Source organism: Danio rerio, chromosome 1, assembly GCF_052040795.2.
Source record: "Danio rerio strain M-AB ecotype USA chromosome 1, GRCz13ab, whole genome shotgun sequence".
Classification (NCBI taxonomy): Eukaryota; Metazoa; Chordata; class Actinopteri; order Cypriniformes; family Danionidae; genus Danio; species Danio rerio.
The window spans coordinates 36,407,555-36,428,580 of NC_141021.1; the positions used below are offsets into that span (position 1 = coordinate 36,407,555).

General features: G+C 35.0%; 1 protein-coding gene across 2 annotated transcripts; it reads left to right on the forward strand.

Annotated features, from left to right (window-relative positions):
• The first annotated feature begins 446 nt into the window (after nt 1-446).
• Nucleotides 447-20,631, forward strand: nsun3 (NOP2/Sun RNA methyltransferase 3). 2 transcript variants are annotated; one of them, NM_001025302.3, is given in 6 exon segments: nt 447-610; nt 821-933; nt 1,477-1,835; nt 4,745-4,899; nt 15,392-15,513; nt 19,909-20,631. In NM_001025302.3, coding segments are annotated over 6 exon segments (1,128 nt in total). In that variant the 5' UTR covers nt 447-499; the 3' UTR covers nt 20,177-20,631.
• The last annotated feature ends 395 nt before the right edge of the window (nt 20,632-21,026 follow it).

Genomic DNA, 21,026 nt, shown 5'->3' on the forward strand with positions numbered 1-21,026 from the left:
TTCAGCTGATAAACATTGCCTGTATTGCCAGCAATCAGCTTAGTCTAAGTTGATTAAAAAAGCTTTAGAAAATGTAGTTATTCTGCGTTTACATTCATTGTTCAACTTTCCAACCCTGACTATTTTACCAAAAGGCTAATGTGCATCAGTTATTTTGTATTTAAATATATTCTGTATTTACTGGCCAAATGGCTATGTGTAATATTTGTTTAGATTACATAATTAATTCGTAGTTTCTGAATACTTTCACTCTAACTCAACAATTACTTGAATGTTACTTGCGATTAAAAACACATAAAAAGAAAAAAAATATTTACAAATTATAAATTGTACTAAATAAAGGCCGTCAACCGACCATAATACCGATTGATACCGACCCTCAAACACAGAAAAACGGAACTAACATCACAACCCACATTTCCGGGGGAACTCAGTAAGAAGACGGACCGCGGAACAGTAACGTTAGCTATGTAGTCAGAAATAAATTGCATCAATATCAATGTTTTCACCGAAATTATTCTGCATGTCAGGCAGTTCATTTCTCTTTCTGAAGTCTATTAAGTGTATTCTGTCCTCTTCATGTCATGGCCAAAACACAATCTCTAATACAGTAAGCGGACAAAACGTATTACATCTGTGATTTAAATACGACAAAACACATAACACTAACATAATACTACGATAACAACTGCAATTCAATATTTATAGAATTTTATATCAACTACGTATTTAGTAATCAGTAAATGATCATTTCTATATTACATTATATACATTTTAATACTTTTAATTAGTTTTAATATTTAATTGTTCTCCATTTCAGCAGCTTGCAGCACAATATATATCTAAACCCCAGAAGCAGCTTTGTGAGACTGTACTGAAGCATTTTGATAGACAGTACAGTGAAGAGCTTGGAGAGCAGTGGTGGAATGCAAGGTGGGTAATAGGATTTTTAATATCAATTAATGCTGTTAAAATTTTTATTCTTATTTAAATAATTTAAATTATTGTATTTTGATGTCAAAATTTTCATGAGAACATTTAAATGTATTTGCATTTAAATGGTTATTATTGGTGGTTCATTTCATTGTGTCAATCTTTTGCAAATAAATGACTAAGCTGAAGGAAAATGAATAAAGGAAAGGTTATAATTCTGGCCACCCTTTTAACTAAGGCTTGCTATGATTTTACCTTGTAATCAATGTTACTGCCTCAGATTGTCTAAGTCAGGCATGTCAAACTCGGTCTTGGAGGGCCGGTGTCCTGCAAAGTTTAGTTCCAACCCCAATCAGACACACCTGGGCAAGCTAATCAAGCTCTTACTAGGCTTTCTAGAAACATCCTTGCAGGTGTGTTGAGGCAAGTTGAATTTTAAATCTGCAGGACACCGGCATTCGAGGACCGAGTTTAGACACCCCTGGTCTAAGTGACAATCTCATAACTAGTTTACAAATCAATATAAATATTGAATATTTTCAGGGATGTGCTTCTGAATCCACTCTCATGGCAATATGGCGTCCTGCTTAATCGGTTCAGTGACCTTACAAACCTCAAGCAGTGTCTTGCGGAGCTCGGATACACATACCTTCTTCAACAGACACCTCCTGAATCCTATTCACAAACAGCAGACATTCCTCTGCAGTGTTTTATTCACCCAGATCCAGTGCGTATTCCCACACAAAGCCACCACACAGGCTGGCTGAAGCAGTACTACCTCCTGAATGCAGCCTCTCTTCTCCCTGTACTGGCTTTGAATGTGCAGGAAGGAGAAAATGTGCTTGATCTTTGTGCAGCTCCTGGAGGGAAAAGCCTGGCCATATTACAGACAGCCACTCCTGGTAAGTTGCACTTTTATAATTAATGGCAAGGCCATTATTTATGTGGCAAAATGATGTGTGACTGGAGCATATACCTAATGATACAACTGAGGTTGATTTTGTATTCGCACATTTAATCTTTTCTGAACATTTTTACCATGCTACTTTGAGTATTTAGTCTAAAATCATATGCAAGTATGATTTCAAAACAAAATTAGCAGTGTTTATTTGACTGTGAACAATGTTGTACATGGCTGCTAATATAATTTTCCTATTTAGAGTCTGCAAGAACAATTATGTTATATGGAAAAAGTCAATTTATTTATTTATTTATTTATTTATTTATTCATTCATTCATTCATTCATTCATTCATTCATTCATTCATTCATTCATTTATTAATTAATTTATTTATTTATTTATATTTTTATTTTTCATATAAAATCAACTTTAGATCAGTCATGATACACTTCATATTACTTGTGTAAAAAGTTTGGGGTTGGGGAGATATTCTGTTATTTTTGAAACATGTATCTTATGCTTATATCAACAATATTATGTTAAATCAACAATGCAATTATTTAATCAAAGATACAGTAAACTTGATACTTTGAAATATTATTTGACACAGCCATTATTTCAGTCTTCATGGCAACACAATTATGTAGAATGTACTCTAATATGCTCTGTTGGTGGAAATCATACTTATTTATTTATTCATTTATTTATTTTACTTTACAAATGATTCTTTAGCTTGTATAATAAGTCAGAAGCAACATTTATTTGAGAGGTTTATGATATACCATACATAAAAATAAAACTGTATGTTAGAGCTTTACTAAAAGGGGTGTTCAAAAGACTGTCATGACACCTTTATTATCATGATGTGACATGATTATGAAGAAGACCATATGCATGGTTATGACAACTGTTAAATGCAAATGTAAATACAAATGTAACATTTGCAATGTCTTTTTTAATGAAAATTTGACAAACAAACATCATATCTTTTTTGTCATGATGACAACTAGACACAACATAACTTGTCATAAATTTGTCATAAACATGAGTCACAAGTAAGCAAGGGACAATAAACAGTTTCAAAGTTTACCGCGGTGTGAAAATGTTAGGTACGTTTTTTTTTTTTTTTTTTTTTTTTTTTTCAGTTTTTTTTGTGTTGTCAAATACTATTTTATTTTTATTTTTTCTATGGCAGCGGTATTAACAGCAGCAAAGGATCATCCACATCAAAATCCACTGATCAGCCTAACATTTAAAAACAAATCACTCATGCACAAGAATTCAAACCTCCTGAACAATGCAGTGGCTTTCTTTATATTCAATGAAAAAAAAAAAAAAAAGATGTCCGAAGATGCCTTTTCGCTTTACTAAGAAATCTTTGTTTTTTTAATTAATGAAAATATTAGAAGTAAACAATTAATTTTAATTATTTAGCCTGACATGTTTAATGTTGCAAAATATTATAAATGTTTCTTAGAATAAAAAAAAAGTTGCTGTTTTTTTACCCAGGCATTTAAAAGACATTATTTTAGAGCAGCAATCACAATACCCTAGAAATCATTATAGTTTTTTCCAAGGTTATTATATTGTCAGAATCTCATACTGGCCCGTGCCTGGTCACAAGTTCGTTATAATTGTTGTGAATATTTTGCTGATCACTTTTTTTTTTTCAGTGAGATTTTTTCATTAATTTCTTATTAAATGTGTCAATACCCTGACAAATAATTTTACAACTTCAGCATTAATATTTAAAGAGATTTTATTTTAACCAAAACTGGATTACGTGTTAAATTTGATTAAAAAAATTATAATCATGTGAAACATTAAATAATGTTTGTTGTATTGTCTGCGATGAAATATATGTCAAGGTAAATTTAGAAATCACTACTTTCTTTTTTTATTTGTATTTCCAATACTGTCCCAATCTTTTCTGATTTGGGGTTGTACATGTGATTTTTATTTTTTATTTATTGTTTAAAAAATTGGCAAATATTTCAAACAAATCTTTAACTTTGCCATGGTTTTTTTTTGTCATTTGTTTTGTAGACTTTTGAAGAAAATATTGAGGTTAATTCATAAAGTCTGTAGCATAACAAAATATGGAAAAAGCGAAGCGGTGTGAATTTTTATTTTATTTTATTTTTCATATGGTTTAAATGGTGTCCATTCTGTGACTGACTAACTTGTATCTAACTTAAATTGTAATGGTCAGAATGGCTGTGTGCTGTATGTTGCATTGTATTATTATTATTATTTTTTTTTCTGTGCCAACCTCAATGTTTTTTCTTTAATTGACAAAAATTATGTCTAATTGATTATTTCTCAATTGTTCTGAATTTAAAACATTGACATTGTGTTGTCTAAAAATGTCAGAAATCCCGGCATAATTTTTCTTATTTTGAGCAATTTGATGCTCTAAATGAGTCTATTGTTGTTGTTTTTTTTTTAAGCAGAAAGTAATGACTAAATATATAATATGACATGCAAAAGACATAAACTAAAATGTCATGCAAAGTAACAATAGTTTACAAATCTTTGGTCAGAGGAATGTAGAATAGCTGTTTTTTGTCTTAAAAAAAGTGTCATTTATATTACAAATGTTGTTTTCTTGTAAGTCACTTGGGTTAAAATGTCTGATAATGAGTAAATGTATTTTATATATTTTTAAAGAATGTATTTTTTAGTCTCTGTTCTACAAACATGGCTTCTGTTTAAAGCATCACAATCATTTTTACCTGTGATGATGATGTAGCCTTAAAAAGTGCAAAAAGTGTATGTTCAGTTCTTAAATGTAATTAAAAATAATTACAAATATTAGAACAATATGTTTTTTCATCACATTTTTAACCCTTTAAATTTATAAAGATTTGTGCTGTACCATATGCTATAATTTTTGTGTGGGATTCCTAGGTCTCTTACACTGTAATGAAGTGGATCAGCACAGACATGATTGGCTACTGAAGACTCTTGAATCATATGTTCCTCCCTCACTCAGACATCTGCTTTCAGTGACTCTTCAGGATGGCCGTAGCATTGGGACCATGCAACCAGGAGCTTACGACAAGGTACATCACAGTAAAGTCTAGATCAGGGTTGCCCAAAATTATTCATATAAATGGCCGAAACTAAATATCATTGAGAGCCTTGGGCCAAAGATAAATACCAAACTACAGTGTATTACATTAAAGTTGCCATGGCTAATTTTTTATTATTTTCAGACTGTTTCAAAATAAATAGAAAACCATTCTTTAAATAGTATTAACTAATGCATTATAACCTGTTAAATAATAACGCATTGCAATAAAACAATCACATTTATAACAGTGGAGTTCAATACTGAATACACTAGTCAAGCAGAATCTGCCTTTGCCTTGATTTGCTCACCAAAGTCTCTGGATTGTCGGGTGACTGTATGCACATTTAAACAAAACCTGATTAATTTATACCATTTAATCGAAACATTTAACTTCAGTAAGCTTTTAACAATGAAACAAACAAACAAACAAAAAAGGGCTACATTACATTTTAATTGACGATCTCAAAACCAACCCAACCGTTCTCCCTCTCTTCTCAGATGGCATGGTGGGCCAAATCAAAGGTTACCATGGGCCAACTTTGGCCCCAGGGCCCTAGTTTGAACATCTCTGTTCTAGATGGAATTCAGCTGCACATACTCACATAAGTTTAGCATTTTTGTTAGTCTGTACAACACTAATAAAATGTACAATACATTTAAACAATACAGTTTAATGTGTAATTTATTAAATAACATGAATTATACTCTGAATATTCACGCCACCATATCACCCCTGTACATCAGCAACATCACTGGGTTTCTGTTAAATCACGTATTGGTTTTAAGACCTTGATTTTAACATATTAAGCAGTGCATGGGCTAGCAACTGACTACATTTTTGACCTGGTTACTCTTGCCACTCCCATCAAGTCTTTGTTTTTCATCTGGACTTTTGGTCTTAGCCACATTGTTGACTAAAGACCATGGGTTGTAGAACTTTTTGTACTGTGCGCCTAAGCTATGGAATGGTCTACACATCAGCATTAGGAATGCCGCTTCTCTGGACTGTTTTAAGAAACTTTTCAAGACTCACATTTTTACCGTTGCTTTTAATTAGATTGATTATTTTTGTCAATTTAATTATTCAATTGTATTTTTTATATTTTACAGTGTTATTGTGTATTTTTTTATTTATTTATTTTTTTTTACTTTCTTACTGTTTTGCTTGTATGCCTTGTAGCATTTTGGGCCTGAGAGAAGCTTAAAATGTGTTAATATTATTATTATTATTATTATTATTATTATTATTATTAATATTATTATTTATAATAACTGTTTTTACACTTCTATAGGCAGACTTTAATTAAATACAATTAACATATAATTTAATAAATAATTTAAATAATTCTCTTTATCTTCAGGCTGCAGCTGTATTCTTTCTAGCAACAACGATACAACACTCACCCCTAATGAGTACTCAATTTGCTTTTACAATGTAGATTGTGTCTAAGCAGCTTAACATAGAAGTTCTAGTAAATTGAAACTGTCGATCCAGTTTTCTGAGTTGAAGTTCAGTTTAGTTCAGTTCATTGTGGTTTAAATTTCACTGCTGGAAGTCCAAACACTGAAGAGCAAATCCATCAATGCGCAGCTCCACAAGTCCCAACCAAGCAAGCCAATAGCAGCGATGAGGAACTTAACGCTCATACAACAGAATAACTCATCTGTTATACCATTAAAATGATACAACCTTTAAGCCATCATTGGCTATTTTAGTCAGTGATATTTACCCTGAATGAATCATAAAATGACTTTTTGTAAAACACAACATTACCTAACATTTGTTCGATTCTGTTAAGTGCAGAAACTAAATGTACTCAACTAACCTCCACTGAATGTCATTTATCCAAGTGTTTAGAGAAAGTAAAACAGTTTGTTTGTGAATGTCAGAGTGACACTCTCACATGACATCAGTAGCAATGCTGCCTCCAAACTCGCATCATTTATCACAGTTGCCATAGCACTCAGTGCAAGCCCTTGCTTTCCATCTGAAAGCAACCAAAAAAAAGGCTGCAAGGTGGAATAGAGGTTTTCTGCACACTCAGTCATTTGAAGGGAAAGCTGCATAGGTACGCATTTTTTTCCCACTCATCATGGGGTGACGAGACACTAGGCAGGTCACTATCAGCCCTCCAGGCCAAACATGCCAATCAAGCAGTGAATATGGCGCTTTTAAGGTTCCCAGATACTGCTGACTGAGTATTATCCTCTTCTGGCGGTGAGAGAAGCGTCGGGCCACTGAGCAGAAAGGTAAACGAATACACAATGCGACAGGAGGTGTCGTGATGGTTTTAAATGAATAGAGCTCAGGGTGGGTGCCGTGCTAGAAGAGGTTAACTTTTTTTATTTTCAGCTCAGTCTCACTGGAAAAAAAAAAAATAGCATGCCTATGGTGACATTCTGCAAAATGACTTTGTTATTTCCCGCTCATTTAAAAACTCTTTCATAGTGAAATTTCCAGTGGGTGGTGCTAAGAGCACACTCACTTTGAATTCAATTTTCACATTGTCTTATTTACATTGGTTGAAATTCCTGAAAAAAAAATTGCATTTGTTGAAAGGCCTGGGGTCTGTTCTTCGTACCTCGTTTAAATGATCCTGAATGATCTCTGGCTAATTTGTTTTTTTAAAAACAAATTTGAGAAGATCTGGAAGGCCTAATCTGAGATCGCTGCATGTGTTGTAAAGGACAGATTTATGAATCCTCATGATCCTCATAAAATCATGATCAGCAATGCAACGATTGGCTGACAGCACGGCAGCATAATGACATCATCTAATTAATATTCAATTCTCCATGTGAGCAAAATTACTAAAACTTGTAGTAAAGGGTTTGTTATATATGATACGCAATAACGCTACTCCTTTGTTGTGGGCTGCAGGCTTTACACTTTCATGTGTCAAGAATATTTAGCAATTTATTTAGTTTCACATTTAGAGCGGATTTTCTTTATTATAGTAGCCTAGGTCTATTCAAGTTTCTTAATCGGTGTAAGGAATAACTGGCTGTTTAAATAAATTTTGCATCAAAAAGCAATTTGATATCGGTAAAGGTGTCTGCATCTTTTGCGAAGAATCAAATCACCATCATATTAGCTATCAAAACCCATGCATGACTGCGTAAATTATTATTACTTTAAAAAAAAAAGTAGAATATTGTGCATGTCTATTATCTTACACAAATTGTCCTAAAGCTGGTACCTTAAAATATGATGTGTTTGTGTCTAAAAAGTGCATATTATTAAGTGTTCTCTTTGACCATCTTAAGGAGAACCACCCCAAGACAGTCTTTATACTTTTTTTATGCAGAATTGTTTTATTTATATATTTTTTAAACTTAGTAATAAGTATTACCTTTGCATGAAAAGACCCAATCTAATCCTGTTTGTATGAAATGAGCCTGCTCCCTAGGAGGTTTGAGCTACCAGAACTGTTACTATAACAACAACTCTCAGATCAGTTTTGAAGAACGAAATGATCCTAATTCGTGTCAAATCGTAAATTATCAAATCCAGCTATTTGAGTAATCCATGTACGAAGAATGGACCCCTGTTGCACAAAATAAGTGAAACAAACTTCAGTTTGCAGAATTAGTTTCAACTTGACAATACCAAAGAAATGCAAACTGGCTAACATCAGGATAAGAGGTTTCACAACGCTTGACACAAACATTCACTGGGTTTAAGCATGGGTTAGTAATTAACTCTGGAGTGTGTGTGCTTAAAAGTGTGACGTGCATCAAATAGCCATCATATGAGACACATGAGAGTCAGTTTGATACTTCTCTCTTAAAGATACAGAGATTAAGCATTATCAAAATAAATAAATAAAATTATGAATTTAAGCACAATTATAAAGCCATAATAAACACTTCTTACTCAGTAAAATCATTTTAGATGGCAACTTAAAGAAAATATTATTATACCAATGAAAATCAATCCTTTATTTTAATAATGTAAATTTATAAACAGCATAAAATACTGCCATTTTAAATGATATATTAATGTTAATTTATAAGTTAATATTTCATTGTAAATGTTAATTTAAAGGCATTATTATATATTAAATGAAAAAGATGAAATATAAAGAATACAAATTTATATAGTAGAAGGACATTTTTAGTGACAGAAAAAAAATTGTCTCAAATAATTTGTCTGTCATGCAAAAGTCTTTCATTTAGAGCAGAGGAGATGCTCTGGGACTGGGAGTGGCTTTGTTGCTTCAGATATATGACTGATTGTTCCAGTTTGGTTTTGCGACCTCTAACTCAAAATAATATGTGCTCCAAAGCAGGTTAGCCATATAGTGTGTTATAGTGACGACAAAACCCGTTTGAAACCAAACCATCTTCTTGAACCCGAAAACTCAGATGGGGGAGTATGGCTTGCTAATGAACCTCTCTCAAGAGGTTCTTGTAAGTGCGTCTGTCTCCCATGTTGGTGAGAGCAGTTTAAATCCAACTTGGAACAGTGTGTGTAGAACCTGAGGAGTTACATTGGCTTTAGTAGGGTGATTGCAAAAGCTAGTAAGAGCTTTGCAGGTAAACCTTATTCCTTTGAGTTTAAGAGCAGACTTGTTAGCTGGAGACAACGGTTTAAAATCACTTGATGTGACAAGTAGGACTGGAGGGGTTACACTGGTGGCATGATCCAAATTGTGAGATTTTTGCTGCTTTTTTACTGCATGGTATCACTCGGTGTGATTTGGCTTATCTCGCTTTGCTTTTCCACTGCAGAATATTGCCACTTGAAGTGGGTGGGATGTAGACATATGAAAAAATTGTGCTGTCTACTTACATGTTCTGGGTGAACCCATCCAACTCTTGGCTGTCCATTTATGATTGTTTTCATGATTGTACATTCACATATGGTTTCTTGTGCAAATGAATGAATGTCACACTGTTGATAGTGTATAACTTTGTATTTTCTGTTTATTTGAAACATTTGTAGGAGCATTTATTTCATGTTTTGCCCCACTTAATCTAATGTATGTGTATTTTTGTACAAACTATCTATTAGGTTGTGTAATGCTAGCAGTTAAATGCCGCAAAACTTTTCTTCTCACCTCTCACACTTCATCACACCTAGTCAGATTATAAATACTCTGATCATTTACTCTGACCTTATCTAATGACCACATTACATGTATATTTATTTGTAAGCAACAGTGATTTAAAATAATTCTACATTGGCTGTGGCTGACTATTTATTTCTAGTGGCTTTGTGTCTCTTGCAGCAAATCCAGTGATGCAGGTAGGGACAATTCTCTTAGGTAAATCAGTGATCCACAGTAATCAGTATACCATATTTTAGTAATACTATGGCTCACCACCCCATGCAGTGGAAATGCCATTAGCAAGGTGAGTGTAGGTGAATTTCATCCCCCTGGCTTCAAGAGGTACACTAGTGGCTAAAGCCATGCAAAAGTCTGTTGGACGTTGCTGCGAAAATGTGCTGGATAAAACAAGTTGATGTGATACTGATAAAACAAGTGACTACTCCATATTTTACATTTCTGCACAGAGAGGTCACATTTTGATATTCTATAGGTCTCACACATTCGCATGATGCAAATTCGCAGATCAGAGTTCACCAAGTTTGAACTTTGGAAAGCAAGCTTGAAACTTATTGCACAGGCTTGTGCTCGCATTCGCATACCTATGATGGATAGTCAATTTCATAAAAACTGCAGTGTGATCGTAGCTTGATACTAGAATTTAGATAAGCACATTTAAAAATGGCCACAGGCTGACAAAAGTGCTGTAGGTTTTTAGGTTAATCACAATAATAACAGCAAAACAGATAAAATATGAAATTCATTATAACCTAAAAGCAACAGAGAATAATAAAGACAAGAATTAAACTCTGACAAAGTAGAAGCTGATCTAACATAGAGAGTTTGTTCCACAGTGTTGGCCTGGAAACTTCAAAGGCTTGATTTCACCTCGATTTTAGCTGAGATTTGTGTATTTGTAGGAAGAGTTTAGCTTAAAATCTTAGATGTCTGGTAATAGAATATGGGTGGAGCAAATTAGACAAATAGGGCGGAGCTGGATGATTTGGTAATTTGTAAACCAGTAATAATCAGAATCAGATAGAGCTTTATTGCCAGGTATGTTCGCACATACGAGGAATTTGTTTTCATGACAGAGCATCTACCGTGCAACAGAATTACTGAGACAGGACCAAAAAAAAAAAAAAACTATTATTATTATATAAAAAAAAAGCAGTAAGTAGTGAATGCAAATATTCAATTTGACAAGTGTATGTAGAGCTATATTACTATATACAATGTTATATGTGCAGCTTTTAGTGCAAATTGGCATGTAAAGTGTGTTGTTAAATAAGTGTATATGTGTATAAAAGTGTACGGCAAGTAGTGATGTTGGTTCCACAATGATTATCATCTAGTGTTCATGAGACGGATTGCCTGATGGATGGATTGCCCGATGGATTTCCTAATAAAGTTTTAAACTCAATTATAAAATTAATAGGATGCCAATGAAGAGATGGGGTATATGACCAGACTGCTTCCTTTACCTCAGGAATTTTGCTAAAGTGTTTTGTATAACCAGTAAACGAGCCATTTGGGACTTTGGTATGCTAAAGTTTAAGGAGTTACAATAATATAGGCATGAGATAATGAGGTGGATTGATTATTATAATTTTTTTTTGTAGTAGGATATATTCCTGGAACATCCTTCCTGTTCAAAAATATAATCTATACTTAATTCCTACCCCTTAACACAGTGTTTCTCAACCACGTTTCTGGAGGACCACCAACACTGCATGTTTTGGATGTCTCCTTTGTCTGTCACACCTATTGCAGGTCTTTCAGTCTCTGCAAATGAACTGATGATTTGAATCAGGTGTGTTTGGTTAAGGAGACATGGAAAATGTGTAGAGCTGGTTGTCCTCAAGGAACATGGTTGAGAAACATTGCTTTAACCAATCCTAACTGTAAATTTTTCCCAAAATCAGAGGGGATTAACAGTTGGATAAAATTATGTGTGTGTGTGTGTGCGTGTGTGTGTGTGTATATATATATATATATATATATATATATATATATATATATATATATATATATATATATATTTTTTTTTTTTTTTTTTTTTATTGAACCCTTCTTTAGCACAAGAGTCCAATTTTTGACAGTATAAATAACTCTGTAACTGTAAGGACCATGAAACCGTAGAAACTCAGAAGATTGATTTCACACCTCTAGTTTTAAAAAAGTCAGGAAAGCGGGTGAGTCCAGCTTTGTTTAGGTGAGAGTGTCGAGTTGCGAAAGAGAGAAGGTTTTGCATGAAAAGGGGAGTTTCATTACGTGCACGCGCTGATTTTCACAGAGGCAAATACAGATAGACAGTGACTACGTTTACATGGACATCAGTAATCAAATGGTTTGCCTTAATCTGAATAAGACAATAATATGGTTAAGGTGTTTACATGAGTTGCTTCATGGATGTTTCTTTCATGATCCCATTTTACATGTTATAGCACATACAGTTGAAGTCAGAATTATTAGCCCCCCTTTGATTTTTTCTTTTCTTTTTTTTTTAATTTTTAATATTTTACAAATGATGTTTAACAGAGCAAAAAAATAATAATAATAAATAAATAAATAAATCAGCATGTCTGATAATATATATATATATATATATATATATATATATATATATATATATATATATATATATATATATATATATATATAAAGGGGTATAATTACCCCTTTGAGCTAATTTTTTTCGGTAGTCTACAGAACAAACCATCATTATACAATAGCTTGCCTAATTACCCTAACCTACCTAATTAACCTAGTCAAGCCTTTAAATGTCACTTTAAGCTGTATAGAAGTGTCTCAAAATATCTAGTAAAATATAATTTACTGTCATCATGGCAAAGATAAAATAAATCAGTTATTAGAAATGAGTTATTAAAACTTATATTTAAAAATGTGTGGAAAAAAAATAGTTTCTGAAAACAGAACAGAACAGAAACTGAGAGAAAAAATAAACTGGGCTAATAATTCTGACTTCAACTATAGATCGATTAATGGCAGTACGTCACCACGTTGTCCACAATACCTCCAGAGTTTCATGTAATTTTGGGTGTTTCATTTTTAATTTTTTGACTTTAACTGCGGTTTGGCACTTTCACTTTCGTTCAGAATAATTTCATGCATGTCACCAGTAACAAACAAGATATTGGATGCGAGGAACTTTTGGAAGAGTGTTGTTTTAATGTAATTTGATATCACACGTTGAATGGTAGATAAAAAAAATCTCAGTGTTTTGTGATGCAGGTGTCTGTGATCCTTTACTGACTCGGTCGGTGCAAAGAATAGTGTTAAACAGCTGTGTGAGTATAGACTATCCTGTCACAAAATGCGGCAAAAATCATACACAGCAAAAGTTCTACACAACAGTAATAGTTTGATTAAGATGTTTACATGTTTACGTTAAAGCATTAATCGCACACTTACCAAATCTGGAACCACGTCTTTTTTTTTTAACAGAAAACAAGTGGCAAATCCAGATTTCACCATTTTCAGATTCAAAAAGCTCTTAGGTAAAAAATGTTTCGTTACAAACACAATTTGGTTACATGTTAGCAGACCACTTTAATCCCCACATGTGGGTCTACACCCGAGCTGTGCTCTCGACGTGGTGAAATGGAAACAAAACCTTTGTTGCTGCACATTTATAAACGTAACACTGACGACCCGTGTCTCCAAACAATTCTTCTTCTTCCACTTGTTTTAATTGTGGTTGCCAACACAATGTGGTGTCTCTATGCCATCTGAACATTGGAACAGGTAAAACAGTGTTCGAAGCTATACCGTGCATATTAATGAAGTTGCATCTCATTCACAATAGAGCACGCTGATTGGTTCAAACAAAGTCTTTCTCATGAATTAATGCTGAAAACTCAAAGTCATGTTGTACCCGCCGGTACAGACATCCAGTCTCTACTCTGGAATTTTCACAAGGATCTTATGGCCGTGACGCAGCTTCAAAATTTATTTTTAAACCAGAAAAATAAATTAGCTAAAAAAAACGCAAAAACAATACATTTTCACTTTTTTTGTGAAATATTTGTGTCCTAATAGTGTTTTTAGCAATGTGGAACACATATAAGTCTGTAAACATCTCATGTGTTTTGGTGTTTTGTGACCCTTCAATGAATTGGCATTGGACAACTCCTGTGGAATATTTGAATATTTGACCAGCCTAGTGATATTTGTTTTTGAAAAGAAATACATTTTTTGATGTTTTGCTGTCACATATTTTAATTTCAACTGAAATCAAAGTGAATTTTATGCAGATGCAATGATTTTTGGCATATAATTTGACAAATAGTTTGCTTAGACACAAATTTCCAATGAGCCTCTGTTGTGTTTGTAAAATGCACTGAATACAGCTCAGTCACCCATGACTGTGATACACTAATCCAACCAGAAGGTGACAGTGTTGTTGTTTTACTCACACTGACCTCCATTCACATTGGACAGATGCTACAGTTTCCCGGGACCCTCGATGGAGGGGACGCAGGTACACATTCAAGCTCAGATGATGAAACCTCCTGTCCCGAAATGTCAAATGAACATGTCTCTGACGCCCACAATTGATTCCCTTTATCAACTCTGGCACTTAGACGAGGGTAATAGCTTTGGCTCTTCCTCTTAAGCGTGCTGTAGTTCCTAGATCCCATCATCAGGCCCACGGGGGTCTTTCTACACCATCATGTCCTTCAGTGACGCGGGTCTCCAGAGCCCCCCGGCATTCTTTTTAGCCAGACAGGCGGCAGAGCTAACAGAGAGAATTAAGAGGCTCTAATACAAAGCTGGCAGGGAGAAAAACAGTGGGACTCGATTGTCAGCTTGACAAGGCAGTTTCAGCCAGTTCTAATGAGGAGAGAGTAGTCTCAAAGGAAGCCAAGAAAGACGAGCAGAGCCAGAGCAAGGAATAAGGAGTTGGGTTGGAAAGAGATCGTTGGATTTCTTGAGAGAAGTTGACGAAAAATGAGATATTTGGTGAAAACTGATTTTTTTTTGCGGGGATCTTTCACTCAGCCTTGTCTATTGCTCATCTGAATCTTTCAGAGAGTTTCTTGTTTGTTCAATCGTAGATTCTAGCTCAGGTGTGCTTTGTGATTATTGGCCCCAGGTGTGTGCGGTGTTTCCATCATCTCACTCTCTCTCTTTACTTCAACCGCGCTCTCTCATTTGCTCAGTGGGTTTCACAGAGGATGCTGCGAGTGTGTTGGTTCTTTTAAAGAGCTAATGAGGCCCATACTGGCAGGTCCCCGCTGTCCTTCTGCTTTCCTCTTTGTGTTATGCTCACTGTCCCCCAGGTGAACATGAAATATTCCCCTTCAGTCTCGTTCACTGTTTTTTTTTTCCCTCCCTGCAGAGTTAAAACCTGTTCTCTGAAGTGTGTTTGTCTGTGTGTGTTTCTTCGTCCCTCTGTGTCAGGTGCTTGTAGATGCCCCATGCTCTAATGACCGGAGTTGGCTTTATACCCCTGACACCCACCGAGGGGAAATGTGGCTGAAGGAGAGAACTCAACTACCACTCTTACAGAAGGAGCTGCTCTGGTAAATATCTATCACGGCAACCCACATACACACGCAATCACGTGGGAAGGTACTGTAAACGATGCTAAATGGCACTGTATGTTTCTTGTTGCTGTTCCATTTGAACAAATTTCTGCAGTCTTGCCTTTCTCTGTCACAGACAATCATGCAACAGTGAAGGCAAAAATATAGTTAGGGAGAAATGGATTAGCTGTCCTGTATTATAATTATTTAAAAAATGGTTTCTAAGTGCTGTGTAAAAAAAAATCATGGCGCGTTTTCCTGCTGGAAGTAGCCATCAAAAGATGGGTACACTGTGGTCATAAAGGGATGAACAATCTCAGCAACAATACTCAAGTAGGCTGTGGTGTTGACACGATGCTCAACTGGTACTAAAGAACCCAAAGTGTGCCAAGAAAATATCCCCCACACCATTACACCACCACCACCACCACCAGCAGCCTGAATCGTTGATACAAGACAGGATGGATCCATCTATTGTGCAATTTTTGTCAGCATGTGTGAATTATAGATTCAGTTTCCTGTTCCTAGCTGACAAGAGTGGCACCTGGTGTGTTTTTTTTACTGCTGTAGCCCATCTGCCTCAAGGTTGGAGGTGTTGTGCGTTCAGAGATGCTCTTTTGCATACCTCGGTTGTAACGAGTGGCTATTTGAGTTACTTTTGCATTTATATCAGCTCGAACCAGTCAGGCCATTCTGCTCTGACCTCTGGCATCAACAAGGCATTTGCACCAACATAACTGCCACTCACTGGATACTTTCTCTTTTCAGTCCATTATCTGTAAACCCTAGTGATGGTTGTGTGTGAAAATCCCAGTAGATCAGCAGTTTCTGAAATACTTAGACCAGCCCACTGGCAGCAACAACCATGCCACATTCAAAGTAATTTAAATCACCTTTCTTCCCCATTCCCCAATAAAATAATAATTTCTCCAGAATAATAAAAAAAATATATATATAAAATATATTTAATCCGAAAAACAAAACTTGTGAGAAGCCATCTCTCCACTAAGAAAACTAATACTTGGTTAAGTCAAACAAAAGGAAACTACAGATGTGGTAATTGCAATCATTGTGATAACATACTTAAGACGAACATATTTAGAGATCCATCATCAGGCCACAAATAGAAGATCCATTCAATTATTTATTGAAATACTACATTTGTTGTATATCGACTGGAATGTCCGAGCGGATGCTTTTATATAGGAATGACTAAGGGAAAATTAAAGTTGAGATTAGCTGAGCATAAAAATGCGATACGTACCTGTAATCCACAATATCCTATGGCCCTACATTATAAAAAGTCATGGCAATCCCAGTTCATTAAAAATAGTTGGTATTGAACATATAATTCTACAAGAGGAGGAGACGGGATGAAAAGATTAAAACAAGGAGAGACTTTTTATATCAATAGATTAAAAGCAACCAGATTTCCAGGTTTAAATGGTGAATTAGATTTTTCTTCATTCTTGCAAAACAGTTTTTCTATTGTTGCTTTACAGATTATCATCATATAAGGTTGAATATGTATGTGTTTGTATATGCATTCTTATGTGTATGGGTGTATATATGACATAACATGTTTATGCGTATTTATCTGTACATATTTGTTTATTAGCTTTTCATGTATTTATTTTCTTTTCGGCTCAGTTCCTTTATTTAATCCGGGGTCGCCACAGCGGAATGAACCGCCATCTTAACTAACACATGTTTTTAAGCAGCCGATGCCCTTCCTACCGTAACCCATCCTTGGGAAACATCCATACATACTCATTCACACTTATACAATACGGACAATTTAGCCTACCCAATTCACCTGTACCACATGGCTATGCACAGTGGGGGAAACCGGAGTACCCAGAGCAGCAAACCCACGCGAATGCAGGGAGAACATGCAAACTCCACACAGAAACGCTAACGCCCACCAGCGACTTCTTGCTGTGAGGCGACAGCACTACTGCGCCACTGCTTGTGTGTATGTGTGTGTATATATATATATATATATATATATATATATATATATATATATATATATATATTAGTGCAAAAAATCTAAATTAGTGCGTTAACTCATGCAATTAATTTGAAATAATTCACACGTAAAAAAAAAATTAACGCAGTTGCATGTTTTTTTTATTTCCTGTTGTGGTCGACGTGTTTTTAACGTGCAAAAAAACATGGATAAGACCAAGGAAGCACTTATTGAAGGCAAGTTTCTGTATAAAACAATTCATGTCGCATTACCAGGCTATCCAGCGTTTCCTCCAGTTTCATGCAATTTCGGGTGTTTCATTTTTAACTTTCGACTTCTGTTTTAATGGAATTTAATACCACATGGCAAACGGTAAAAAAAACTCTGCATTTCGTGACTCGGTGGTCCTTTTGTGAATCGCTGCTTACATGCTAGACTCGTAATAAGAGTATTATCTTAATAAAAAAAATCATTAAAATCGGAGTATTGGTGTTCATAAAGTGCCGGATGAAGTCGCGAGCTGTCAAAAGACAGCGCATTCCTTTGCCTTTCAGCATGTGCCCTCCAATGTTTTATTAAGTTTGACGTGTTTCCCCCTTAAATTCAAGCGTATGCTTCACACTGTTGTGTCAGAATTCTTGTGAATTATAGCGTTACTTTAGAACCCTTAGTTTAAGGAAATTTGATGAACGTGATCATGCGTGTTGACTTCATGCGCAAGTCACTCCGGCTGCGCTGTCCTGTGCGTTTCTCTCTCTCTCTCTCTGTGTGTGTGTGTGTTTGTGTGTGTCTGTGTGTGTGCACACTAAATCAAAAAGTGACGAATTGCTGTGAGATTGCGTTGCACTCTCAGCTTACATCATTCAAAAGAAAAGGTCCACATTGTCCCGGATAATGTCAACAGACTGGACTGTTTTAGCAACTGGCTGCATGTAAAGGAGGACAACTCAACTCTCAGCAATACAACTTTACAATGAGTGCAATTGTTTGTATTCAATACTTCATTATCTGCAATGCCTATATTTGGGCATTTTTTGCAGTCCACTTGGAATCCAACTTAAAAATCAATGTTTTCTTTATTGGTATTGATTGTTTTGAAATTCAAATGGCACTAACATGCCTGTGTTTTAATTTCTGTAATAAATATGGGTGTCAAGCCAGGATCTTGATGGTTTTCAGTCTAATTTTGATTAATAGCGATTAATAAAAAAAAAAAAATTGTGATTAACTAGTTATTTTTTTTAATCAATTGACAGTACTAATCTATATACAAAAAAGTTCCTTACACCCCCCTCTTCCTCTATTTACATTTAGTGATGGGTCGTTCATGAACGATTCGTTCTTTTTAAACAAATCTTCCATATAACTCGGGAACTACGAGTCCTCTCAGGGAGTGATTCGTTCATCCGCACGTGCGCACATTTGTGCAGGTAGTATCGTTAATTTTAAGTCTTCATCACATTGGCAGAAGCCAATCATATGCGTTTAGAGCCGGAAAAAGAATTGATCCGCTCACCTCTCAAGTCCTCTATCGGGTCTGAGTCACTCGTTCATCACAAGCCAATCGTATGCGTTTAGAGCTGGAAAAAGTTTTGATCCATTCATCTCTCGAGTCCTCTATCGGGTCTGAGTCACTCGTTCATCACGGGCCAATCATACGCTTTTACAGCTGGAAAAAGAATTGAACCATTCATCTCTCGAGTCCTCGGGTTTGAGTCATTCTGTCACGTGATGAACGAACGATCATGGCTCCTATCGGCTTAGACTGTGCATTGATTAAGATTATATGTGACTGTCAGTGTAACGTGAATGAACCCCTGACATTTGAAGACATGAAGAGGTGAGCTGAGCAAAGAGACAAAAATGCCTTCATAGACAAAAGAGCAGATAAACATTAAATTATTATTTTCTCCTTGTTATATTCTACTTATGACTTATTTGTCGTGCAATCAACCTTTTGGGCTAGTTGTAGATGTGTTTGGAAGCAATTCGTAACATTTTAATAATATTTTGGCAAATTGAACCAAATGAACAAAATGACTCGAAAAAAGATTTGTTCATCTTGATGAACGAGACTCAAAAGTCAGAGTCAGTAAAATGATCCGAACTTCCCATCACTATTTACATTACATGTTTATTCAGTGGTGTCATCAAATTGAATACTATAATGAATACCTTGATCTACTGGGCTTGACAAAAAAAAAAAAAAAATTGTCAGCATGAATTATATTTTTAAATACATTGCTAAAATCAATTTCCTTCATTGTAAACACAGTTGTTCATAGTCAATTTATGTTACCAATGTATAAACTGAGTTAACAAGTAATACCACTTTTTTATAACCTTGTTTTAAAAAATGTCCTTTTATAAGATCGTATAGTTTACCAATAATAATGTTTTGTTGTTTGCTTTGTTGTCAGTTCGGCCCTAGCAGCAGTACGTCCTGGAGGAATTGTTGTCTACTCTACTTGCACCATGTCACGAGCTGAGAACCAGTCAGTTGTGGAGGAGGTCCTTGCGTCTTATCCAGGAGTGGAGCTTCAGGAGCTGGAGCAGCAATTCATTGACTCTCTGTCTGATCATTTCTGCTTTGCCCACCTCCATCCTTCAGTGGGACAACTAGTGATCCCGCAAAAGGGTAAAACTTGGGGACCTATGTATGTTTCTCAATTAAAGAAAATATATTAAAATATTAAATTGTTATATGGTGCAACAGTTGTGCTTATAATACAGCATACTTGCATGGTTTGAGCCATATACAATGCAAAAATTACAGGGTTCTACATAATTCATTCAGGTTTTCCCAAAACGAATTGATTAATTAACTTAAAAGGCACCTATGATGAAAATTATCTTTTGTAAGCTGTTTGGATAGAACTGTAGGCATAGTGTGTCCACAGTCATATTTAGGTGATATAAACACAATAAGTTTCTTTTTTTTAATTCCTGACATCAAAATAGCATCCAAATTCCTCTTTTTTTGAGGCTAATGAAGTATTAAAAGTTGATAAATCAATTATAAGAAAATTAAGGCTTTTACAAGGTATTTAATCACGTTTTTATGAGGTCTTAAATTTTGTTCAAGTGTTGTCCAAAGTGTTTGACTCTAAAAAAGCATATATTTATTTTTCTCCTAATATTAACAATGGCATGCTTGATCCACATGAATGGTTCGGGCCGGGGCGCATCCGGCCAAGCTCCTCCGCGAAAGAAAGTGGGAAGGTGATGTGACGCTCCGCCACATGTAGCTAAACCAGACCGAAACAGACAGCAAAATGGGAAAATGTAAGCTTGCTTACTCCTGGTTGGAGAAAGACGAATTCAAACAGTGGCTGAAGCCTGTCGCTGAAAACAACCATGTAATTTATTCTTTCAAGCTTTGTTTCTTCTGAGGTTATTGAGTTCTGTTGCATAGTTGTGCTCCATTGATTTGTTTAACTACAACTGTTTAATAACAACTGTTTGTAAAGTAAAAGCTTTGATACTGATTAGAACTTAAAGTGGCGATGAGGTCTTAATATAGGTCTTTAAAAAGTCT